This window comes from Rhinolophus hipposideros (assembly GCF_964194185.1).
Source record: "Rhinolophus hipposideros genome assembly, chromosome: 1".
NCBI lineage: Eukaryota > Metazoa > Chordata > Mammalia > Chiroptera > Rhinolophidae > Rhinolophus > Rhinolophus hipposideros.
In genome coordinates, this window is record NC_138047.1 from 38349077 (window position 1) to 38371983 (window position 22907).

General features: G+C 37.5%; 2 protein-coding genes across 3 annotated transcripts in view; both read right to left on the bottom strand.

Annotated features, from left to right (window-relative positions):
* SCFD2 (sec1 family domain containing 2) overlaps window positions 1-22907 on the bottom strand; it is a 369475-nt gene that overhangs the window by 263614 nt on the left and 82954 nt on the right. The gene's annotated exons all lie outside the window — the stretch shown is intronic.
* LOC308491895 (large ribosomal subunit protein eL34-like) lies at window positions 13243-13599 on the bottom strand (the record flags this gene model as incomplete). The annotated part of the gene is made up of 1 exon (XM_081036063.1): window positions 13243-13599. The coding sequence occupies exon 1, from the start codon at window positions 13594-13596 to the stop codon at window positions 13243-13245; it is 354 nt and encodes a 117-aa protein (XP_080892189.1). The 5' UTR covers window positions 13597-13599.

Genomic DNA, 22907 nt, shown 5'->3' on the forward strand with positions numbered 1-22907 from the left:
CAATGCCTGACAAAATGTCTTCCAATATGTTTAAAAACAAACCAACAAAGGAAAAGAGATTTGACTATATAAAAATAGTAGCCTTTGTATTCTAAAACAAAACAAAACAAAAATACCCCATAAATAAATAAATAAATAAATAAATAAATAAATAAATATTAAATAACAAACAGGATATTCTAAATACACGAAGATCTTTCACAAATTAACAAGATGAAAACCCCAACAGAAAAAAAAAAAAGAAAAGCAGAATCGGTCATTTCACAAAATGTGAACATATACGATGAAATGACCAAACCTGAAAAAATATCCACCTCAATTAATTAGAAGGTGTTAGTTAAAATAAGATATAAAGTTTGCTTATTAAACCAGCAATATTGATGATGGTATGAAGCAATGGGCATGCTTATAAGCGTTTGTGGAGAGTTTAAATTAGTATACTTCTAGATGCCATTTTGCCAATAAGGATCCAAAGCCTTAAATTGTACATATCTTTGACCTAAGACATGTAGGTATTTATACCAAGGAAATAATTGTTGATATGCACAAATACATAAACTGCAACCTTGTTGATAGGGGTGAAAAACTGAACATAACATAGTTATCCGAACAATCAGAATGGTTAGTAAGTTAGAATGCCTTCACAACACTGTGAATACTGTGATCTCGTGGAAGATATTTAATGCCATGAATGAACCAAACAAATGTTAGGACAGTATTATTACATGATTCCATTTTCATTAAAAAACAACAATAACAGAATGTGTGTGTACATACACATAAAAATGATCTGAAAGGAAACATACCAAATGCTAACATTATCTGTAGATAATGACATTATAGGTGTCTTTGGAAAGCTATACCATATTCTAAATTTTTTACGATAAATATGTTTTTGTAATTAAGAAAATAATGAAACATATCTTTTCCCAAAAAACACAAACAAACTATTAGGAGCCAGTCCTGCCCCATCACTCAGATACCCCTGTATCAGAAGGTATCTTCAATGATGGCTGCACTGTACTCCTCAGAAGAGGCACACAATACTGACCAGCAGCCCACAGGTTCTATGGGGATAGAAGCAGTTCAAGTAGTTTAATGGAAAAGTTCAATTAAATACCAAAACAAGTCAAGGGAACATCACATGCTTAATGGTTAAATGGTATGAGGATAAAAAACAAAAACTAAGCAGTACTAGATAAAGCTAAATAAAACTTTAATATCAGGCTGACTCGGCAGCAAAAAGAAAAGAAAAACAAAAACAAACATTAATTATGAAAGATTTAGTAGTGATCTGTACGGTTACAGTTCTAGAAACACTTCCAGCGTGTGTTTATCTATGCCATAACTCATTGTTTTCTGCAAATTTAAAGGGACTTTTTGGCTGACAGTTCAAATGTTTGGTCACAGCTAAGGGGAAAAAAAATGAGTTCAACCACTTTGGAAATACGCAAAAGGAGACAAAGTCTTCATGTTTCAAAAATGTGTGTGTGTGTGTGTGTGTGTATGTGTGCACGTGTGTGTGTGTGTGTGTGTGTGTGTATGTGTGTGTTTGAGGGCTTTCCAACTTCATAATAAATCTAAGAAAGGCCCAACTTCAGAATGAAGCCAGTCTAAGTACAAATACATTTAGCCCCATCTCATCCACCTGGCACAGAGGGAACAGGCCCAACACTGTGTCACTAGACTACACTGATTCATTATTGTGACTATTACTGAACAGAAGTCCCAAGAGTTAGGAGTGGACCTACGGTCTTATAGAGAGCAGCCTATTAAGTTAAGCCTTTTTAAAACTAATGAGAGAATAGATCTACTGGAATATTCTTCATTTCATCTAGTAAAATAAACCAAATAACTGCTGACATTACTATCCATTGTCTTTCCCATTGTCTTCCGCCCCGTCTACATTACCTGCCTGGCCCCCGATGAGTTTGAAAGCGCTGCAACATAGTTCAGCACACTTCCTTATTGCTTTTAAGCATACACCCTCATTTAAATCCTGTTTCACAGGAACATGAACTCAAGGTGAGAGCACTGAATTGTTGCCCTTGACAACTAATGGTGAGAATGCCTGCAAGTCATTGTCCCCTCTCCTCCTGTCTATGAAATGGGGTGATAATGGGATGATAATTCCTCCCGTCTTCCTCACAGAGTTGCTGTGATGAGTAAATGAGATAAAGGAAGTCAAAGTGCTCTACAGAGGAGACGTGTCACCATACAGCAAATCTTAATCTTTGACAAGCTACCACATTTGTAAAATATCATGAAACAATCGCATCTTACATGAATTTTCAAGGATGGTACACTGAGAAAGCTTGGTTTTCTATTCATGATTAACGGTACAAAAGCAATTATTAAGCCTAATACTACACACTCAGGGAATGCAAAATACACACATAATGAAAACTATCTCCTTATTTTAAAAACGGGATAAGCATAAATAACATCTAACTTGTCAGATTGCTACACTTGGAAACGACTAATTTCCTGAGAACTAAAGCGTAAGGCCAAATAAGTTCAGGCAAATAAGAGTTTTAGGAACGATACCATATAACCAAAAATGTCTAATGATGATGTAAAAAATAAGCACAAATACTTGTAGCCTGCAAAGGAAACTAAGACAAAAGCTGATATTAAAAAGTATGTAATGAGCTGGTATTACCTACCACCTCCAAACAGAAGAGGATTTCATAAGCGGTTAACCAGCTTTAAGATTCCAGACAGTCAAGGTTGCTGTAATTACCTGTTACAGAGAAACACACCGACAGAGTACAAGTAGATTCCCGTAACAGTATCTAAAAGGCAAAGATAATCTAAGAAGTCCTTGAGGCATCATGTCCCTACATCCATCACTTAAATCTATGGACCGCAGTAATTTTGGATTGAAAATTAATCAAAATGGTCCACGGGTCATTGGTCAGGTTTATTTAGTCATCAAAAAAGCTGGCCTAATTAACCAAACAGATTATGAAAAATGTCTTTTCTGGAAACCTTCACCTTACCAACAAAGGGAACTTTTGAGACTAAACAAAACCAAGTGCAATTACTTATAGGCTGCATTCTGCTTAATTTTTCAGATCCTGCTTAAGGAAGAAAAAGGAAATACAATGGAGTACATGAAAAGATATATTTTCTCTGTTTTTTTTAAAAAAAGTAGAAATTTGGGTGTTCTTTTGTTTCTGTCAGTGTTTTTTCTTTTTTAAAAAAACAACATTATTCTTATCAAAGTAAAACATGAACATGGTTCATAAGATTTAATTCAAATGGTACAAAAAAGTCTGTAATGAAAGCAACAGCCAACCTCCTGGCTTGACCCTTCCCCAGCCCGCTTCTCTTTCTCAGAAGAAATCACTTGTGTTTGATTTCTCTGGGGATCACCATTAAGCCATTAAATAATGTGCTATAATTACACCACTTCTTTTATAAATCACTTTTTTTTACATCACGTATTGACTTCCTGCTATTATAGTCAAGAATTTCGCTCACTTGCGTCCCTATCTCACACTCCCGCACGTACACCTGCACACACATAGACATCAACTATTTATATCACCACGTCGGTTCCTCTATTGAATACCTTCATTTTAAATGCTACAAGTACAGTAGTTACACCTTTGTTTCTTCTTCCATCAACTGCAGGCCATAGTTTTTATCTCACAGGTAAATATACTAACAAGAACAGGATTTTTCTCCTTTTCTCCTCTTCCTCCTCTCACTACTACCAGTAGGTTAGCTTATACCTTCAGAATTGTCTCTCTTTTGGTCAACATTTACTCCAATTATGTAAGAAGGAATTCACTATAATCTATCACAACCTCATTAGAGCCTATAATTATATGTTATTGCTGGTGATGTATTTGTGCCTTACTTTTGAAAACTGACTGCTATTCATTATGAAAAATCCATTTTAATAACATATACATTCTGTTCTTCATATTACAGGTGAACATAAGTTAAATTTCTCAAAGAAAAAAATTTCACTCAACCAAGGAAGTAGTTGTAAGTAATTAAGAATTCTGCTGTGGGGCGGCCGGATGGCTCAGTTGGTTAGAGCGCGAGCTCTTAACAAGGTTGCCAGTTCGAGTCCCATGAGAAGCAATGGTTTGCACTTGGGGCTGAGCCACCGGCAGGTGACCAGTTAGGTCAGTGGTTAGAGCGAGGTGCTGTTAACACCAAGGTCGCCAGTTCAATTCCCACATGGGGCAGTGAGCTGTGCCCTTCACAACTAGACTGAAAACAACAACTTGACCTGCAACTGAGTTGCACCCCCCACAACTAGATTGAAAAATGACTTGACATCCTGGAAAACTACACTGTTCCCCAACATTCCCCAAATTAAAAAAAAAATTAGGTCAACTTATCTTTGAAACTAGACCACCCACAGTAGAATTCTATCATTAGAAAATATTACAGACTTAGGATAACTAATTTTTTGGAAGGACATATCACAGACTAGCTGCAGATTAACCAGCATCATCTTTTATATTAATCCTTCTGTACAGAGTACCAGGCTCCCTTAACCAAAGAGTTCTTTTCATCACTACCTGACCACAAGTCACCCTATATCCCTTCTGTCTCCATCGCAGTTCACAACACAAAACAATTAATTATCATGCTCAGGGCCACTCATCTCAGCATCGTGGCTGTAGGTACAGATACAGATGCTGATAAAACACCATGGATCTAAACTGGACAGGATTTGGCATTAACACGATTATAAGTTCGAGATGTGATATGGAAACCCCAAGTGTCTTCAGGAACAGGAAAAATCCATGTGTATCATGTAGTAGTTAAGCAAGCTAAGAGCATGGCTCTAGAGTCAGAATGCCTGGTTTGAATGACCACCTCTGCCAGGAACAGTGATGTGACCTGAACATGTGACCAAGACTCTGTACCCTGGGTCCTTTATTTAAGAAAGCCACACACAGCTTGTGGGAATGGAAATCGGTGCAGCCGCTAGGAACAACAGTGTGGAGCTTCCTCAAAACATTAAGAATAGAACTACCTTATGACCTAGCAATCCCACTTCTGGGTATCTACCCCCAAAAAATCTGAAAACATTTATCTGTAAAGATATATGTGCTCCGATGTTCATTGCTGCATTATACACGGTGGCCAAGATGTGGAAACAACCGAAGAGTCCTTCGATAGACGATAAAGAAGATGTGATATATGTACATAATGTAGTATTACTCTACCATAAGAAAAGATAAAATACAGCCATTTGCAATAACATGGATGGATCTTGAGATTATCATGCTAAGCAAAATATGTCAGACAGAAAAAGTCGAGAACCATATTTCACTCATGTGGTATATAAAACTGAAAGCAACAAACAAGACAAACAAAAATTCATAGACACAGACAGCACTTCAGTGGTTACCGAAGGGTAAAGAGAAGGGGGGGTGCCAGAAGAGTGTAAAGGGGGTCAAATATATGGTAACAGAGGGAGAACTGACTTTGGGTGGGGAACACACAATGCAATATAAGATGATATATTATAGATGTATTATAGAATTATACACTTGAAACCTATATAATTTTACTAACCAATGTCACCCCAATAAATTTAATTTAAAAAATTGAGTTGCTGTGAAGAGGAAAACTAATGATATACGTAGGCATTTAGCATGCAGCATGAATGTATAACAAGAGCTTAACAAATGAGACTCACTAAAATTATTATTATTATCACTTTTATGATGTTCTTGACCAGAGAGCTTTGACTGCACTATTTTTTTAACATTGGACCTAATTACATCTTCCACTTCTGCACACCTGGAGGGCAAATGAATGTCTTTCTTTTCAGAAATTTGCCTTTAACTCTAATTGCAGTCACTACTAATAGACCCGGTGAGCAAATAGCTCCAGCTGGCCCTCCTGGGCAGAGCTCCCCCAGACATCTACCCCGGCACCACCCAAGGACCTGGTTTCATGTTATGTCCTTCAAATGCTTTCACCATGTCACTTCTTATAGTCAGCCAGGATTTTTAAAGGTGTATTTGAATAACCTCATATTTGGAACCAACTAAGAATGCTAAAAACAGATGTGCTATCTTCTAGAAAGACTGAAGAATCCTAAGAAAGACTGATTCAGTACTACCTGAATTGCGATGAAAGTCCATTAAATAGTAGCTACTGTTAACAAGTCCAAAGGAAAAAGATAATTTGGTCTTAGTGCCATTATATATATTTGGGACCAAAAAAAAAGTACATTTCTATGGCAATTTTCAAGATATTAAAAATGAGATAAAACAAATGAGACGAAAAAAGAAATTTAGCTCATGGACCTAAAATCACCATATGTGAAATATCAAATAAATAGCTACTCTAATCTCAAATGGTAATCTTCCTTTGCAGCCTTTCTCATTTTATTGAACCAAATAGTTCAAGCCTCATCTGTGTTCGATTATAATTCTAAAGACAACATGATATCTAGGATAGTGTTTATATATAAAAATCATTTTAAATCAGGAGGTGATATAAACTGACATCCTAATTACCCTTACCCCAAGATTTTATAGAATCAAATTGTCTTTTTTTTAAATCCTGAAATGACAATTTCTCCTTTGCCACAGAGTCTTTTCGCCCCACTTCTGATACCAACATAGTCTCATCATGAAAATAAATTAAAAGTAGGTGGTCTGGTTAGTCTTCACAATGCTACATTTTAATCAAGCGAAGCAGTGAAAAACATGATTGTTGAATTGCTGGCGTATCTTCAAACAACAGTGCAAGCTGTCCATTTTACTCACAATGAAAAAGCTCTTCAAGAGATTTTGATAAAGGTTTCCCTCCTACTTGCAGTCCACATTTGTAATGTTTATATAAGTGGGGGATATAAATCTTTCTCCAATGAAACCCATGGTTTTTAAAGCAGACTTCTTGTTATAAACTGCCTGTTTCCGTTTTGCCTGCCTAAGCAAGCCAGGCAAAACCCATTCGCGAGAGACTGGAACTAATTTAATGTGCTCCAGCTTTAAGCCCCCAGCCTCTGCGCCTTTACAGGAAGATTTTACACAGTGGATTACTGCGGACGTTAACAATGATTCATACGATAAGTGGCTTTTGATTTGTTTTTTAATGTCAGAAAATATGCATGGGCAAAAGAAACGTCATCAAAATCATTTTGCTAAAGCAATACCCATAAAAATAGAAAAAAAGTGTTCAATTAAGAAAAAACAAGGCAGTCGAAATCCTACTGATGCCAAAGGAACAGTCACGTGAATTTGTAGTTTTACTCAGTGCAAAAAAACCCAAAGTTGTTTACAGACAGATTTAAGACTGGATGAACTCCAAGATATGATTGGTTGAACTGATATACTTTGCCACAAGACTTGTTCCTGTTATTAAAAATACCAAAGCCACACTGAAGATAGACAAAAGCATCATTCTTTATCCAGCTTCAAAGATACTCTGTGCACTTTTTTCAAAGATGCAAAGTTCCTTGAAACCAACACTAATTAAAACAAAAAGACATTCACAAAGCTCGGAGTAAGATCCATCTTCTCAAAGTATGTCAGGGGAGGAAAAGTTTCCTCTGTTTAACTCAAAGGAACAGAACAGCTGAGACATTAATTCAAAAGAAAACAAACTGAGAAACAAAAGTATATATTGTACTATTTTTCTAGATTTCTGCATTTCAGGGGCCTGAACCATCCATCAGACTATGCTTTTAAAATGCCAAATGTAATAAGATATACTTGTCCCAGTCATCTGTTTAGTTTTCCCTATTTTTTTCTTGATGTTCCTTTGAAAGAGCCAAGCAAAGTCTTACAGTAGGGGGCAGTATTGTAACATCATGTTCACCCTTGAAACACTCAAGGCCTGACCAAAGGAGGGAAAAGGACCATTATTCTTCATTAAAATTAAACCAGGTTGGCATAATTATCCTAATTTATTACAAAATTTTAGATTTTTTCCCCCTGATATCCAACTTGCTTTTTCACTACCTACTTACATTATTAAGATGTCTTAAATGATACAAAAAGCAAATGCTTTTTTATTTAAAAACCTAGCCAAATATCAGAGACATGCTGATTGCTACCTAGCTGTAGGAGAAGTATTTATTTAATGCCATATTTCAAAAGCACGAACACTTCTCCAATTGCAAATATCCAGATGTTCTGTACTGTAAATAAAATATCACATTGGGAGATGGTGAAAACAAGGGATGAATAGTTCACCTTGGTCTAAAATGAAATGCAGAGCTGGTTTATATACACAAGTCAAGGTGACCCATGCTAATTGATGTTAACTCCAAAAAAAAGAAAAAGAAAATATGAGGTAAGAAAATATTTACAAGTACAAGAATGTATTCGTATTTTCCAGAAATAAACTTTTTCTTCCCATTTGCCTAGGATGGCTCTTGGCTGGCCTGCTAGGAAATATGGAAACTGAAACTGTTTGTACTAAATGCTTGGCTTCCAATGACTTACAATGCTTTGGGAGTTTGAAGAGGAAAAAAGCCAGTTCTTTGCCAGGTTCCAAGAATAAAACCTATAGATACATAATGGAAATCCATATGGCAGTCTCTAAATTGTGTAATTTTCAGCGAAACTTTTATTTAATACTCGGAAGCCTTAATGTCACTAAATAAAATAATAACTGATTACCTGACTTTAAAAGAATCAAGCCTCATAAACTCTTAACAAGTGTTTATGCTTATCTTTGACTTTGAATTTCAACTCAAAGTTTTGCTTGCTTGTTTTAAGAGAGTGGGGTGTAATAGATTCAAACAAGAAATTTTTTTCCAATCTAATAATTCTACTGAAAAGTTCAGTGTTAAAACTATTCCTTTATAGACTTGTGATCTAATATTTTTAAATGTACAAAAAGAGATGCTAAAAAAGCCAAAACATTGAGAAATCATAAGAAGCCAACAAGAATTCATTCAATCATGTTTAAATGCTATAAATTTTAAATTTCATTACTTCAAGTTATGTTACAGTTTATTCCTTATTTTTTCTCTGCTTGTTCATTTCTACTTAAGTTGTTTTAAAGTTAGAGATATTTTGGTTTTATGTTGTGTGAATGAGTGTGTGTGTGTGTGTGTGTGTGTGTGTGTGTGATCCTAGAAGACTCTACATTTATGCATCTCGGAGAATGTGGTTTGCCCCCAATGCCTTTTCATCAAGGTCTTCTCAATGTTGTGATAGTTTCCTTTTTCGAGACTTAACAGAAAAACTAGACCTATAATTACCACCAAATTTCCTTCAAATTGAGCTAAACAATGTACATTTGAGTGGCCAGTTGGGACATAATTCTTCATAATTATTGTACAAAAGAGCCTGAGACAGTTGCAACAAAGTAATTGGCTAATGGAAGAGCACCAGGTCTGCATTTCCTTGAAACATCTGTTTGAAACTCTGGGTCATTTGAAGAGTACGTAAAAGGGTCCGATCTTCTAATTAGTTTCTCACCAGCCAAAATAGCATTGCCAAAGTTGTTTTAAGTAGTATGCTGGGTTCTTCTAAAACAAAGTTGATGTAACCATTCAGTTCTTCCAAAGGCAAGCATTATTTCATCTCTAAATGCTGGCATTTGTGACAGAGAAGGGGGCAGCATATTTTCTTTTAATAGCATATATTCATTATTATTTTAAGACATTTCTCTGTCACCTATCGTCAAAAAGAGTCCCGACAAAACTTAATAATTTTTTTTTCACTTTCTTGTCTCTCTTCCTTCTTTACATACCTTATGACTGAGTGAAGAGCTGACCCAGAAATAACCAGGTATGACCTTTGGATTGTGTGGTATAACAAGAAATATATTTGGTCTTTGTCTCAAGTTGCTGGCACAGAGGTCCTACATCCCTCGGAATTTCCTGAGTAAGGAGAGTGTCTTTTATTATTCATAACAAGCCCCTTTTGATGATCACACCTGACTTTAGGCTAAAGAGGTGACTTAGGGTGAGATCCCTAGGTAGCCTCAGAATGGGAATCGTCATCCAAAGACCAAATAATTCAAGGGTTGTAACTTTCTGCTCCACCCACAGTCCTATAGGGAGGGATGGGGGGCTGGAGACTGAGCTCTATAAAAACTCTTGAACAGAGAGATTTGCTGGGCTTCCAGATTGGTGAACACAGGAACTTTCTGGGAGGGTGGTGCACCAGAGAGGGCATGGAAGCTCCATGTCCCACCAACCCCCATACTTTGCCCTATTCATCTCTTCCACTTGGCTGTTCTTGAGTTGTATCATTTATAATAAACTGGTAAATGCAAATAGTGTTTTCCTGAGTTCCATAAGCCATTCTAACAAATTATTGAACCTGCAAAGGGGGCCATGGGAACCTCTGACTTATAGTTACTGAGTCAGATGTACTAGTGGCCTGGAACTTGCAACTGGCATCTGAGTGGGGGCAGTCTTGTGGAACTGAGCCCTTTTAACTTGGGGGATATGAGGCTAATTCCAGGTATATAGTGTCAGAATTGAACTGATTTATTGGACACACAGCTGATGTGTAAACAATTGAGAACTGACTGGTGTGAGAAATCATCCTCAGTTGTATTTCCAGAGTACAGACGGGTTGAATCTGGGCTGTCTCTCATATGACCAAAGACAGAATTTCCAAGTGTATTACCGACTGGGGCTGCCATAACAAAATACCATAGACTGGACTGCTTAAACAATAGAAGTGTATGTTCTCACAGTTCTGAAGGTTGGAGGTCCAAGATCAGAGTGCCAGCATCGTTGGACTTTGGTGAGGGCTCCCCTTCTGGCTTGCAGATGGCCACCTTCTCACTGTATCCTCACACCGCAGAGAGAAAGAGAGGGAGGTCTCTGGTGTCTTTTCTTCCTTCTTTTCTTCCTTCCTTCCTTCCTTCCTTCCTTCCTTCCTTCCTTCCTTCCTTCCTTCCTTCCTTCCTTCCTTCCTTCCTTCCTTCCTTCCTTCCTTCCTTCCTTCCTTCCTTCCTTCCTTCCTTCCTTCCTTCCTTCCTTCCTTCCTTCATTTTTTATTAGTTTCAGGTACACAAGACATGGTGTCTATTCTTATAAGTGCACCACACTCACGATCTCATCTAAATTTAATTATCTCCCAACGGCCTCATCTCCAAATACCATCACACTGAAGGTTAGAGGGCTTCAACATGATTTTTTTGGGGGGCAAGGGTAAGGGACAGACACAATTCAATCCATAGCCCTGAGATTGTTGCCCAAAATCAGAAATACGTCTTGTATTCATATAATAATATTTCTTTCTATGGTGACTATTCTGCATCTGAACCCTTCAAACTAGGATATAAGAAACCGAGTCAACCTTAGAGTAATTGTAACTGAGGTTCATCTTAATTCCTACCTAGCAACTTCTGCGGCTCTTCCCACCCTGGCACCTTCAAATTCACCCTCAACAAAAAAACTCATTATGAATGTGAATCTCTGAAAATGTTGAACTGTCAAAGTGAATTACAAATGAAAAAAATTACTACAGCATCCTGATATGACCAGATTTGAAAGCAAAATGTAAGCACGATCTTGGTGACTAATAATAGAGTCTTTTCCCTACTTAAGGTGAAACCAATAATCAGTTTCTGGTAAAAAGATTGTGGGTTCCTATTTGGAAAATCAGGTGATAGGATAAGCACTCTGCTAATAACTGAAAGAAGTTTACCTCCACGAAGTAGAAAGTCTCTGGTTTTAATAAACTGTGTTCAGATCAAGTCCTGACTATATATTTACTGTTGAAGGATAAATGTAAATAAAAGTATATTTTTTAAGGGCATACATTTAATCTACATGATGACCTGTGTAACTTCTAATAGACTCAATTTCATAACACATATGTGTGCCTGCACATGCATGCACACACACACACACACACACACACACTCACTCACTCAATGAATTTATTTTAGTCATTCATTTCTATGCATCAGAAACATATAAATCCATTCTCAAAATTAAAAGTTACTAGTTTTAATAAAGTTTGAGTATTTGCTAGAAAATACAGTTGATATCATCATTTATAATAGGAACACAGATGTTAACAAGAGACAGTATCGCCAAATATTCCCTTTAGTTTGTATTTGACTCTATTGAGATCGGGGAGGTGTAATAGAATATTTGAAAGTAGGATTTTCAATTTTAGAAAGATCAAATGAATTCAGAGTTAAAATGGAAGAGTATACATATACATCTCAATATGCTACCTCCCAAAACCCCAGTAAAATTCCAGGAAAAAAAAAAACAGAAAAAAAAGTTTTTGTTTTTTAACAAATAAACCCACAGGTACAAAGAAAACTGGGGAGGAAATAACAGCAACAAAATTTTGGAAGCTTGAAAGTCAATGCATAGCTGTTAAAGGACTTAGGAGACTAAGAAAGCCAAATCCTAACTGGTGGGAGGGCTGAGATGGAAACGTATTCACACCACAGAGTTCACAAAAGGCTCAGAAAATGGTAGCAAGGGGTTCCTCAGAAGTTGAGAGGGAACTGGGATACAATAATAATAAGTGGGATGAAATTGTCTGAGAAGTAGTTGGATCCTTCCAACATTTCACATCACTTGGCAATTGCCTTTCTCTTACCTTGGGAGCAGACAGGTTTATTCTTTGGAGAGAGAAAAACAAAGGGTTTTGATCTAGGGATAACTGGCAAAGATGTGGAAACTAAATGAACACACACCCAAAGCTGGATGCTAACATTAGCCACCTGCTATGTGGTCGGAATGTTTGTGTCTTCCCAAAAGTCATATGTTGACATCCTAAACTCCAAAGATGATAATATAAGGACGTGGGACCTTTGGGAGGTGCTCCAGAGAGATCCCCAGCCCCTTTCACCAGGTGAGGACACAACGAGAAGGTGCTGGCTATGAACAAGGAAGAGGGCCTTCACCAGGATGTAACCATGCTGGCTCCCTGATCTTGAACTTCCCAGCCTAACTAAATTTCTCTTTATAAGCTACCCAGCGTGTAGCATTTTGTTATAGCGGCCTGAATAGACCTAGACACTACCCTCTCTTCACATGGCTCTCAGAAGATACTCCAGACCTTTTCAATTCCAGACAGAAAATTGAAAGGGCACTCTTTGGGAGAATACTTCTAGCTAAAGAGAAAAGACCTAATACTGATTATTATGGTTCACCAGCAAACAGCTCACCTGATCACCTAGAGTAAAGTTCAAATCCACAAGCCTACCATAGTTGGAGCATATCCAATCAGCTTTTTAGACATCTACTCTTAATTCTTTTTTTTTTTAGCCTTTTAATTATTTTTATTGCTCAAAAAAAAGCTTCATTTTTTTTTATTTAGCTTTCTGACTCTGTGCTTGTGCCTTCAAAACTTTCACAACGATTTTCTGCGCCCCGATAAGGAAAGCACGCTTGATCCTGTCACGGACACATTTAGCACACATGGATCCACCACAGGCCCTGCTGACATGTTTTTTCGTTTTCGACAACCTCATCAGAACTTTAGGTCTCACAGCACGAACTCCACGGAGTCGGCCTGGGCACACGCCACATGCAGATTTTGGTGCTTTCCCAACCTTCTTGGTATAAAGGTAAACAATTCTATTACGAGGGGTTCGGGACAGCCTAGTTTTGTTAGAAGCTGTGTTGTAGGACAGCCTCTGACGGCATGTCAAACGCTGGACCATTCTGAATGCCTGTAGACACCGTCCCCGGAAAAGGATACTCTTAATTCTTACAAGCAGGAATTATCCAACATCTGAAGAAAGCTTCTAACATAGAAGAGGGAGAAGAAAACAACTTAAAAAAATTTAAAAGGCACTGTGGAAAAACCATGCAGAGGGAAGATATTGTATCCATAAAACAAGAGCAAAATGCTATTTAAATAATAATAATTATTATAATTATTATAAACAGAGTGCACACATGCACATATATAAACACAAAGAACTTCTGAAGTTAAAAATATAACAAACATAAAATGCTCAATAAAAAGCTTGGAAGATAAAGTTGAGAATATTTGCCAGAAGGAGAACAAAAAAGGAAACCAACAAAAGAAATAGAAAATGGGGGGAAAAAGATTCAAAATTAAAAGAGTAATTAACAGTCAATTACTCTCTGAATATAAGACTGTCCACTTAACAGTTCTTCCCTCTATTGCTAATAGTGGGGTCAGAAATAATTTATAATGAACATAATTTCACTATATAATCTCTGCTTCATTCATTCTTGGATACATGCCCTCACTATGTACTCAGCTAATAAGCTGTCAGGGAATATCTACTACTGTCAGACACTATGGTAAGACCAGGAAAAAGATGACAAGACACGGTCTGTCCATGAGAAACTATCCTACAGAGAAATGACAGACAGTGATCAGAGCCCTTAGATTGTTTTGCAAGTGACTTTAATGTCTTACTCCATTTTTAAAAAATATAAAGTTAGAAATAGTAGGTGATGCATTTTGAGTGTCATTTATACAAGAAGTAGGATGGAGAATTCCAATCAGCAAACTCTGGAACTACAGTACAAATTTGGTGAACGAGTGGATATACTTTATATAAGTTGAAAAATGTTGGTGTGTGTATGAATGCATTTTTTTACGATTCTCTGTTTTAAGTTGCTTTTTAAAAATTAACCTATCAGCTTCTGGCCCTCATCACTGTGGGTAAGACTCCAACTATCGTTTTAATTTCAGAAACTGGGTTCACTCATTTTTGATGAACTCTTTTGTTATTTTCATAATATTGAGTTGAACCATTTCCTGATGGCACTGGGTGAATTCTATTTGACTCTAATGCTTGAGATTCTAGTCTCTAAAGTATAGGCAGCTAGGACAATGTGGGGTGAGGATGGGGAGAAGTGATAGTGGAGAGAAGGCTGCATGAGGGGTTGACACAAGAGTGACTGGAAAGATTTGTTTAGGCCAATAGTTCTCAAACTGTGGTCAGGGACCCTGGGGAACCTTTTCAGGGGGTCCACAAGGTCAAAATTATTTTCATAATAATACTAAGACTTTTTTCACTCATTCTCTGAGGAGCATACGGTGAAGTTTTCCAGAAGCTATGAAACATATGATATGACAACAGATTGAATGCAGAAGCAGATAGGAGAATCCAGCTGTCTTCTATTAAGCTAGACATTTTAAAGAGATTTGCAAAATGTAAAACAATGCCACTCTTCTCACTAAATGTTTCTGTTTTAAAATATATAGTTATTTTTCGTGAAAAATGTTATTTTTCATGAAAAATGTGTTATTTATATTAACATGCAATGATTTATTATTGTTATTTTTAATGAACAAATAAGTTTTTTTCATTTCTCAGTTTTATTTTCTAAGGTGGTTCACGTGGATATCCCTCATAAACAAAAGCTCTCCAAGGCCCATAATAACGTTCAAGAATGTAAAGGACTCCTATGATCAGAAAGTTTGAGCTTCACTGGTTGAACTATATACTGAAAGGTCAAAACTGCCAGCTAAGGAGTTTGAATTTTAGGCTTACTGAGGCCATTTTCTACTTTCTAGTTTACTACTTCATCTTCACTTTTCCTTCCCTTCTTTGGTTGCCTTATAATATTAGATGGGAGGTATCCTCGCAAGCTAAGTTTCTTCTTGTTGAATTTTAAATTACTTTGGGCATGGCACCTCTGTTCCTTTTTCTGGGGAAAAAAAATTCCAGAACTTAATAGAATTCACTGTTGGGAAAACATTCTCCTCCTCTCAAAACCAAATGCTCCTTTCCTTCGCCAAAGTTGGTAAAGTTAACCGCATATGATAGCTTAAAAGGGACCCGGACGTGCAAGAGTCAAAACAATACAAAATGTGGGAATCATGTTTATGTTGGTGTATTCAGTGCACTCAAGTTGATACAACCACGATGAAACCCTGTCAGCAAGTATTTGCCCATCTCACTTCCCAAACGAACAACAAAGTTCAGATCAGGCTGGAGAGAGTATTGAAATCAAAAGACAGCAAAAAGCTATTTGCACATGAACAGAGGACACTACAATCAAGTATTAAGGAGACGGTGAGTGAGTGGGTGTGTGAATGTGTGTTCGGGTGAAGGAGAGAGGAGATAAAAAATTATGGACAAATGACTAATGTACATTAAGGTACAAGGATTAATGTTCATATTAGACATGGAGGTTTGGAGTAGTTATATTTTTCTTAATAACTTTTTATTTTTCAATTATAGTTGACATACAATATTATATTAGCTTCAGGTGTATAACATAGTGATTAGACATTTATATAACTTACGAAGTAATCACCACAGTAAGTCTAGTACCCACTTGACACAATACATAGCTATTACAATATTATTGGTTATATTCTCTATGCTATAATGTATATCCTCATGACTATTTTATAATTATTAATTTGTACTTCTTAATTTCTTCCCACCCTTTCCTATCCTCCCAATACCCCTCCCATCTGGCAACCATCAAAATGTTCTCCAAATCTATGAGTTTGTTTCTATTTTGTTCCTTCCTTCCTTCCCTCCCTCCCTCCCTCCCTCCCTCCCTCCCTCCCTCCCTCCCTCCCTCCTTCCTTCCTTCCAAGATTTCACATATAAGTGAAATCATATGATATTTGTCATTCTCTGTCTGATTTGTTTCACTTAGCATAATACCGTTAGGTCCATCCACGTTGTTGCAGATGGCAAGATTTCGTTCTTTTGTATAACTGAGCAATGTTCCATTGTATATATGCCCTGTTTCATCATCCATTGATGGACACTTAGGTTGCTTCTATATCTTGGCTATTGTAAATAATGCTGCAGTAAACATATGGATGCATATGTCTTTTTGAATTAGTATTTTGGGTTTCTTCAGATAAATACCCAGAAGTGGAAATTATGGGTCCTTCTTTGTCTCTTGTTGTAGCCTTTGTTTTAAAGTGTATTTTGTCTGGTATAAGTATTATTGCCCCAGCTTTTTGTTTTGCCTTGTTTCCATTTTCATTGTATATCTTTTACCACGCCTTTACTTTCAGTTTCTGTGTGTCTTTCAATCTGAAGTGAGTGTCTTGTAGGCAGCATATGTAAGGGCCTTGTTTTCTTATCCATTCAGCCACCCTTTGTCTTTTGATTGGAGCATAGAATCCATTTTCATTTAGAGTAATTGTTGATAGATAGTTAAAAGGTCCATACTCCCCAAAGCAATCTACTGATTCACGACAATCCCTATCAAAATACCAACGACATTTTTTCACATAACTAGAACAAATAATCCTAAAATTTATATGGAACCATACAAGATCCCGAATAGTCATGGCAATCTTGATAAAGAACAAACTTGGAGGTATCACGCTACCTGATATCAAGTGATACTACAAGGCCATAGGAATCAAAACAGCATGGTACTGGCATAAAAACAGACACATAGATCAAAGGAACAGAACAGAGGGCCCAAAGATAAACTGACACCTATATGGTCATTTCATCTATGACAAAGGAGGCAAGAATATACAACGGGGTAAAGACAATCTACTCAACACATGGTGTTGAGAAAACTGGACAGATACATGCAAAAAATGAAAGTGAACCACCTTCTTACTCCATATACAAGAATAAAGTCAAAATAGATTAAAGACTTAAATCTAAAACCAAAACCATCAAACTTCGAAAAGAAAACAAAGGCAATAAACTCTCTAACATTGCTCTTAGTAATTTTTTCTAATATATCACCTCAGGCAAAAGAAAAAATAAACAAGTGGGACTACATCAAACTAAAAAGTTTTTGCACAGCAAAGGAAACCATCAACAAAATTGAAAAACATCCTATGGAATGACAGAAGATATTTGCCAGTGATATATCTGCTAAGGAGTTAATATCCAAAATTTATAAAGATATCATATAACTCAACACTAAAAACAAACAAACAATCCAATTAAAAAATGGGCAGAGGACCCAAATAGCCATCTCTCCAAAGAGGACATACAGATGGCCAATAGACATATGGAAAGATGCCCAACAACACTAATTATCAGAGGAATACAAATTAAAAACACAATGAGATATCACCTCACACCTGTCAGGGTGGCCATCATCAATAAATAAAAAAACAAGTGTTGGCGAGGATGTGGAGAAAAGGGAACCCACAGGTACTACTGATGGGATTGCAAGTTCGTGTAGCTACTATAGCAAAACAATATGGAGGTTTCTCAAAAAATTAAAAATAGAACCACCTATGACAGATCAATTCCACTTTTGAGTATTTCTTTGAAGAAATCAAAAACAATAACTTGAAAAGATATATGTACCCCTATGATCACTGTAGCACTATTTACAATAGCTAAAATATGGAATCAACCTAAGTGCCAATCAATAGACAATTGGATAAAGAACATATGGTACATATGTACAATGGAATATTACTCAGCCAGAAAAAAAAATAAAATCTTACTGTTTGCAAGAACATGGATGGAACATAGAGGTTATTATGCTCAGTGAAATAAGTCACACAGAAAAAGGTAAACAACATATGATCTCGCTTATATGTGGACACTAATAAACCAAATAAATGAACAAACAAAAGAGAAATAGACATAGATAAGACAACAAACTGATGGTTACCACATTGAAGTGGAATTGGGGTGCTGGGTGAAAAAGGTGATGGAATTAAGAAGTACAAATTGGTAGTTACAAAATAGTCACAGAAATGTAAAGTACAGCATAGGGACTATAGTCAATGATATTGTATAACTATGTATAGTGCCAGGTGAGTATTAGACTATTGGGGGATCACTTAGTAAATTATATAAATGTCTAACCACTATACAGTACATTTGAAATTAATATAAAAATAATATGAATGTCAACCGTAATTCAAAAATTAAAAAACTTTCAAATATAGTAATTGTTGATAAATATGTAGATATTGCTGTTTTATTATCCACATTTTTTATCTTTTTGGTCTTCTTCTTCTTAAAGAAGTCCCTTTAACATTTCTTGTAATACTGGCTTGGTGGTGACGAGCTCCTTTAGCTTTTTCTTGTCTGAGAAGCTCTTTATCTGTCCTTCGATTCTAAATGATAGCTTTGCCAGGCAGAGTTGTCTTGGTTGTAGGTCCTTGCTTTTCATCACTTTGAATATTTTGTGGCAATCCCTTCTGACCTGCAAAGTTTCTATTGAGAAATCAGCTCATAGTCTTATGGGCGCTTTCTTGTAGGTAACTAACTGCTTTTCTCTTGCTGCCTTTAAGATTCTCTCTGTCTTTAACCTTTGACATTTTAATTATGACGTGTCTTGGTGTGGGCCTTTTTGGGTTCATCTTGTTTGGGACTCTGCATTTCCTGGGCTTGAATGTCCATTTCCTTCACCAGGTTAGTGAAGTTTTCCATCATTATTTCTTCAAATAAGTTTTCTTTTTCTTTTTTTTTTTATTAATTTATTGGGGTGACAATTGTTAGTGAAATTACATAGATTTCAGGTGTACAATTCTGTATTACATCATCTATAAATCCCATTGTGTGTTCACCACCCAGAGTCAGTTCTCCTTCCATCACCATATATTTGATCCCCTTACCCTCATCTCCCTCCCCCCACCCCCCTTACCCTTTGGTAACCACTAAACTGTTGTCTGTGTCTATGAGCTTTTGTTTCTCATTTGTTTGTCTTGTTCTTTTGTTGTTTTGGTTTATATACTACATATCAGTGAAATCATATGGTTATCTGCTTTTTTCAAATAAGTTTTCAATTCCTTGCTCTCTCACTTCTCCTTCTGTTACCATTCTGATGCGAGTGTTAGTACTCGTGATGTTGTTCCAGAGGTCCCTTAAACTGTCCTCATTTTTGGGGGGTTCTTTTTCCTTTTTGCTCTTCTATTTGGATGTTTTCTGCTACCTTATCTTCCAAATTGCTCATTTGATTCTCTACCTCATCTATGCTACTATTGATTCCCTCAAATGTATTCTTTATTTCTGACTTGCTCTTTTTTATATTTTCTATCTCCGTTTTTATGTTTCCTACCTCTTTGTTAAAGCTCTCACGGAGATCACTGAGCATCCTTATACCCAGGGTTTTGAACTCTGCATCTGGTAGATTCCTTGTCTTCATTTTGTTTAGTTTTTTTTCTGGAGCTCTATTCTGATCTTTCATTTGAGACATGTTTCTTTGTCTCCTCATTGTGGCTGCCTCCCTGTGTTTGTTTCTATGTATTAGGTAGAGCTGCTATGTCTCCCAGTCTTGCTAGAGTGGCCTTATGTAGTAGGGGTCCTGTGGGCCCAACGGCACAATCTCTCTGGTTACCTGAGCTGGGTGTTCCAGGCGTGTTCCTTGTGGTTGTGTGTGCCCTCCTGTTGTAGTTGAGCCTTGATTGATGTGCTGTTGGCACATCAGGGGACAGGACTGACCCTCAGGCTGATTGGTTGTGAGAACTGGCCATGACTATAATGGAGGAGCTTCTGTGCAGGGACCTACCCTACAGAGCAGGATATTCTTTAGCAGGGCTCTGATGCCTGTCCAGTCTGCCCTTAGGGTGTGCCTTTTGTGGAGGGGGTTGGGTGATGCTCTGGTATGGTCTGAAGCTGGCCACCAGGTGTGTTGGTTCTGGGGCCTTTTGGAGAGGCTCTGTTGCAGGCCAAGGTCAGCCATTGCCTGTGCCCTGCCCAGGGCCACTTGTTATGAGCTACAAAGTGATCTGCAGATGGCTGCCACTTGTGCAGGGCTTGGAGTCACCTGGGAGAAGCTAAGCTGCAAACTTGGGCTGGCTGCCACCAGTGCCAGTCTTGGGGCTGCTTAGCAAGAGGCACGGGGCATGCCGAGGCCTGATGCTGCTTGTTTGGGGTTTGTGAATCTTTGAGAGATTTTAGGAAAGTCTGCAACATGAGCCAAGATAGGCCATTTGTATGGAAAAGCCTCTGGAAGCAGCTTGGGTTGGCCCATAAGTTGGGTGGGACAAGGTCTCGGAATCACCAAGGTGGGATGAGTGTTGTTAGTCAGGTTGCTGGAGACTCTGATATGGCACCCGCCTTCAAGTGCAGGCTGGGTCGGGGGAGGGCTCAACAAAGGAACAATGGCTTCTGCCAGCACTTCTGTCTGGGAGAAAGCTGCTCCTCCAGTCCTCATCCCGAAACTAGACAACTCAGTTCCTCCCCATATATCCGTGGTGCCTTTTGAGGTGCTGCCCAATCCCTGAGCTCAGAACCAGTGAGCCCATCAGTGAGTAAGTTCATCCTTGAGCCTTTTAAGAGGAACACCTGGGACTCCAGACACTCTTGTCTCACTTAGCAACAATTTCCACTGGTTTTCATAGCCAGAAGTTATGGGGACTCATTTTCTTGGCACTGGAAACCCAGGCTGCGGAGCCTGGTGTGGGGCTGGGACCACTTGCTCTTCAGGGGAGACCTCCACAGCTGAGATATCCTGATTTTTAATGGTAACATGCGGGTGTGGGACCAGCCTATTCTGTGGCTCCACTCCTCCTTCCAGACTTGATGTGTCTTCCTTTGTGTATCCTTAGTTACAGGACTTATTTTCAACTAGACTTCAGGTGATTGATTCTCAGTGATGATTGTTTTGCAGTTTAGTTATAATTTGAGGTGGTCATGGAAGGAGGCAAGCAGAGCATTTAACTACGCTGCCATCTTGGCTGGAGGCCTCTAGAGTAGTTATTTTTATAAAATTGCTACATAGGATCATTTGTTATCTTGAAATGATGGCAGTTTTTAAAAGGAAACAAATTGAACCACTTAAATTATGCTTCACAAGTGAACCTTAACTCATTAGCAATGATTACATCAATAATTTTTTAAACCAACACATTCTACTTTTTCTATCTTGTTTACAAATATAGTTGATGTTTATAAAAATCCTATCCAAAACTAGGTACAGGTAGACAGTGAGCCAAGGAAAATATTCCGCCGTATGTTATCAGTAGGGCTGTTCCAATTACTAAAATATTGAAACACTTCTGTAACAATGATCAATGAAGGGTATGTAAACACATATGGTACACATACTTTCTAGCAATGATGATTATGCTAGAATTATTTCATAGGCTTAGTGTAAAAAGCGTTACCTTTTTACAAAGTTTAAGACAACCCAACTGTCTAAAGACAACCCAATTGTATATAAGATTTCAGACATAATTGTAAAGACAGAACTCAAGATCACTATCTTTTTAATTTTTTATTGCTGCAGGTGTATAGGAAAAAAATTCCTTTTGTAGATGTAGAGTGCCAAAACAAGAACTCCAAAACCTTCTTTGGAACAGAGTAAGGAAAAAGCACCTCAGACTTAATTTATTTCTCTTCAGGGACATGACTTTTGATACAAAGAGGGAGCCAAAATTAAAACCAGAATGAGTAAGAGCTCCAAAATCTAGGTGCTTTCAGTCAGGCCCTGTGAAAAACCTCTCATCATAACTCTTAAGTATTCATACACAAATCTTCATGCCAGTTTACACAAAAAGAAAATTCAAGAATTAGATGTACAAGCAAATAATGCAGCATGTTAGAATACCAGTGCAATTCCGCTTCAAAGAGCTCTTAAAATCTTTACATTTATCTAAATAAGGCCACATTTTTTCTCAATGCTTAACATAATTTTAAGACACACTAAGATCGAAATACCAAATAATAATGGTTTCTATCACTACCACTACTACCAGAGCCTGTAAGACCTCAAAATCTGTCCCCCACCCTCCTTACCACACCTCTGTGTGCTCATCCCCCCACTACCTACCTACACTAACACCCCAACAGTGGCCTCCCACCTGCCTCAGGGTATTTGAACTTCCTGCTGCCCCTGCCTAGAACACTCTCTCCCAAGATGGCCCTGAGATGGCTCACGGCTCACTCACTCTCTTCATTTCTGTCTCTACTCAAATGTCACTTCTTCTGAAATGTCCAACTCTAACCACATGGTATATGACATCACCCCCAATCCCCATGGCATATTATCCTCATGACCCAGATCTATTTTTATCATAGCACTTATCACCAATAGTGGCACTCAAATTATGTTTTCCCCCTACTACCCCCTCCTCCCCAGG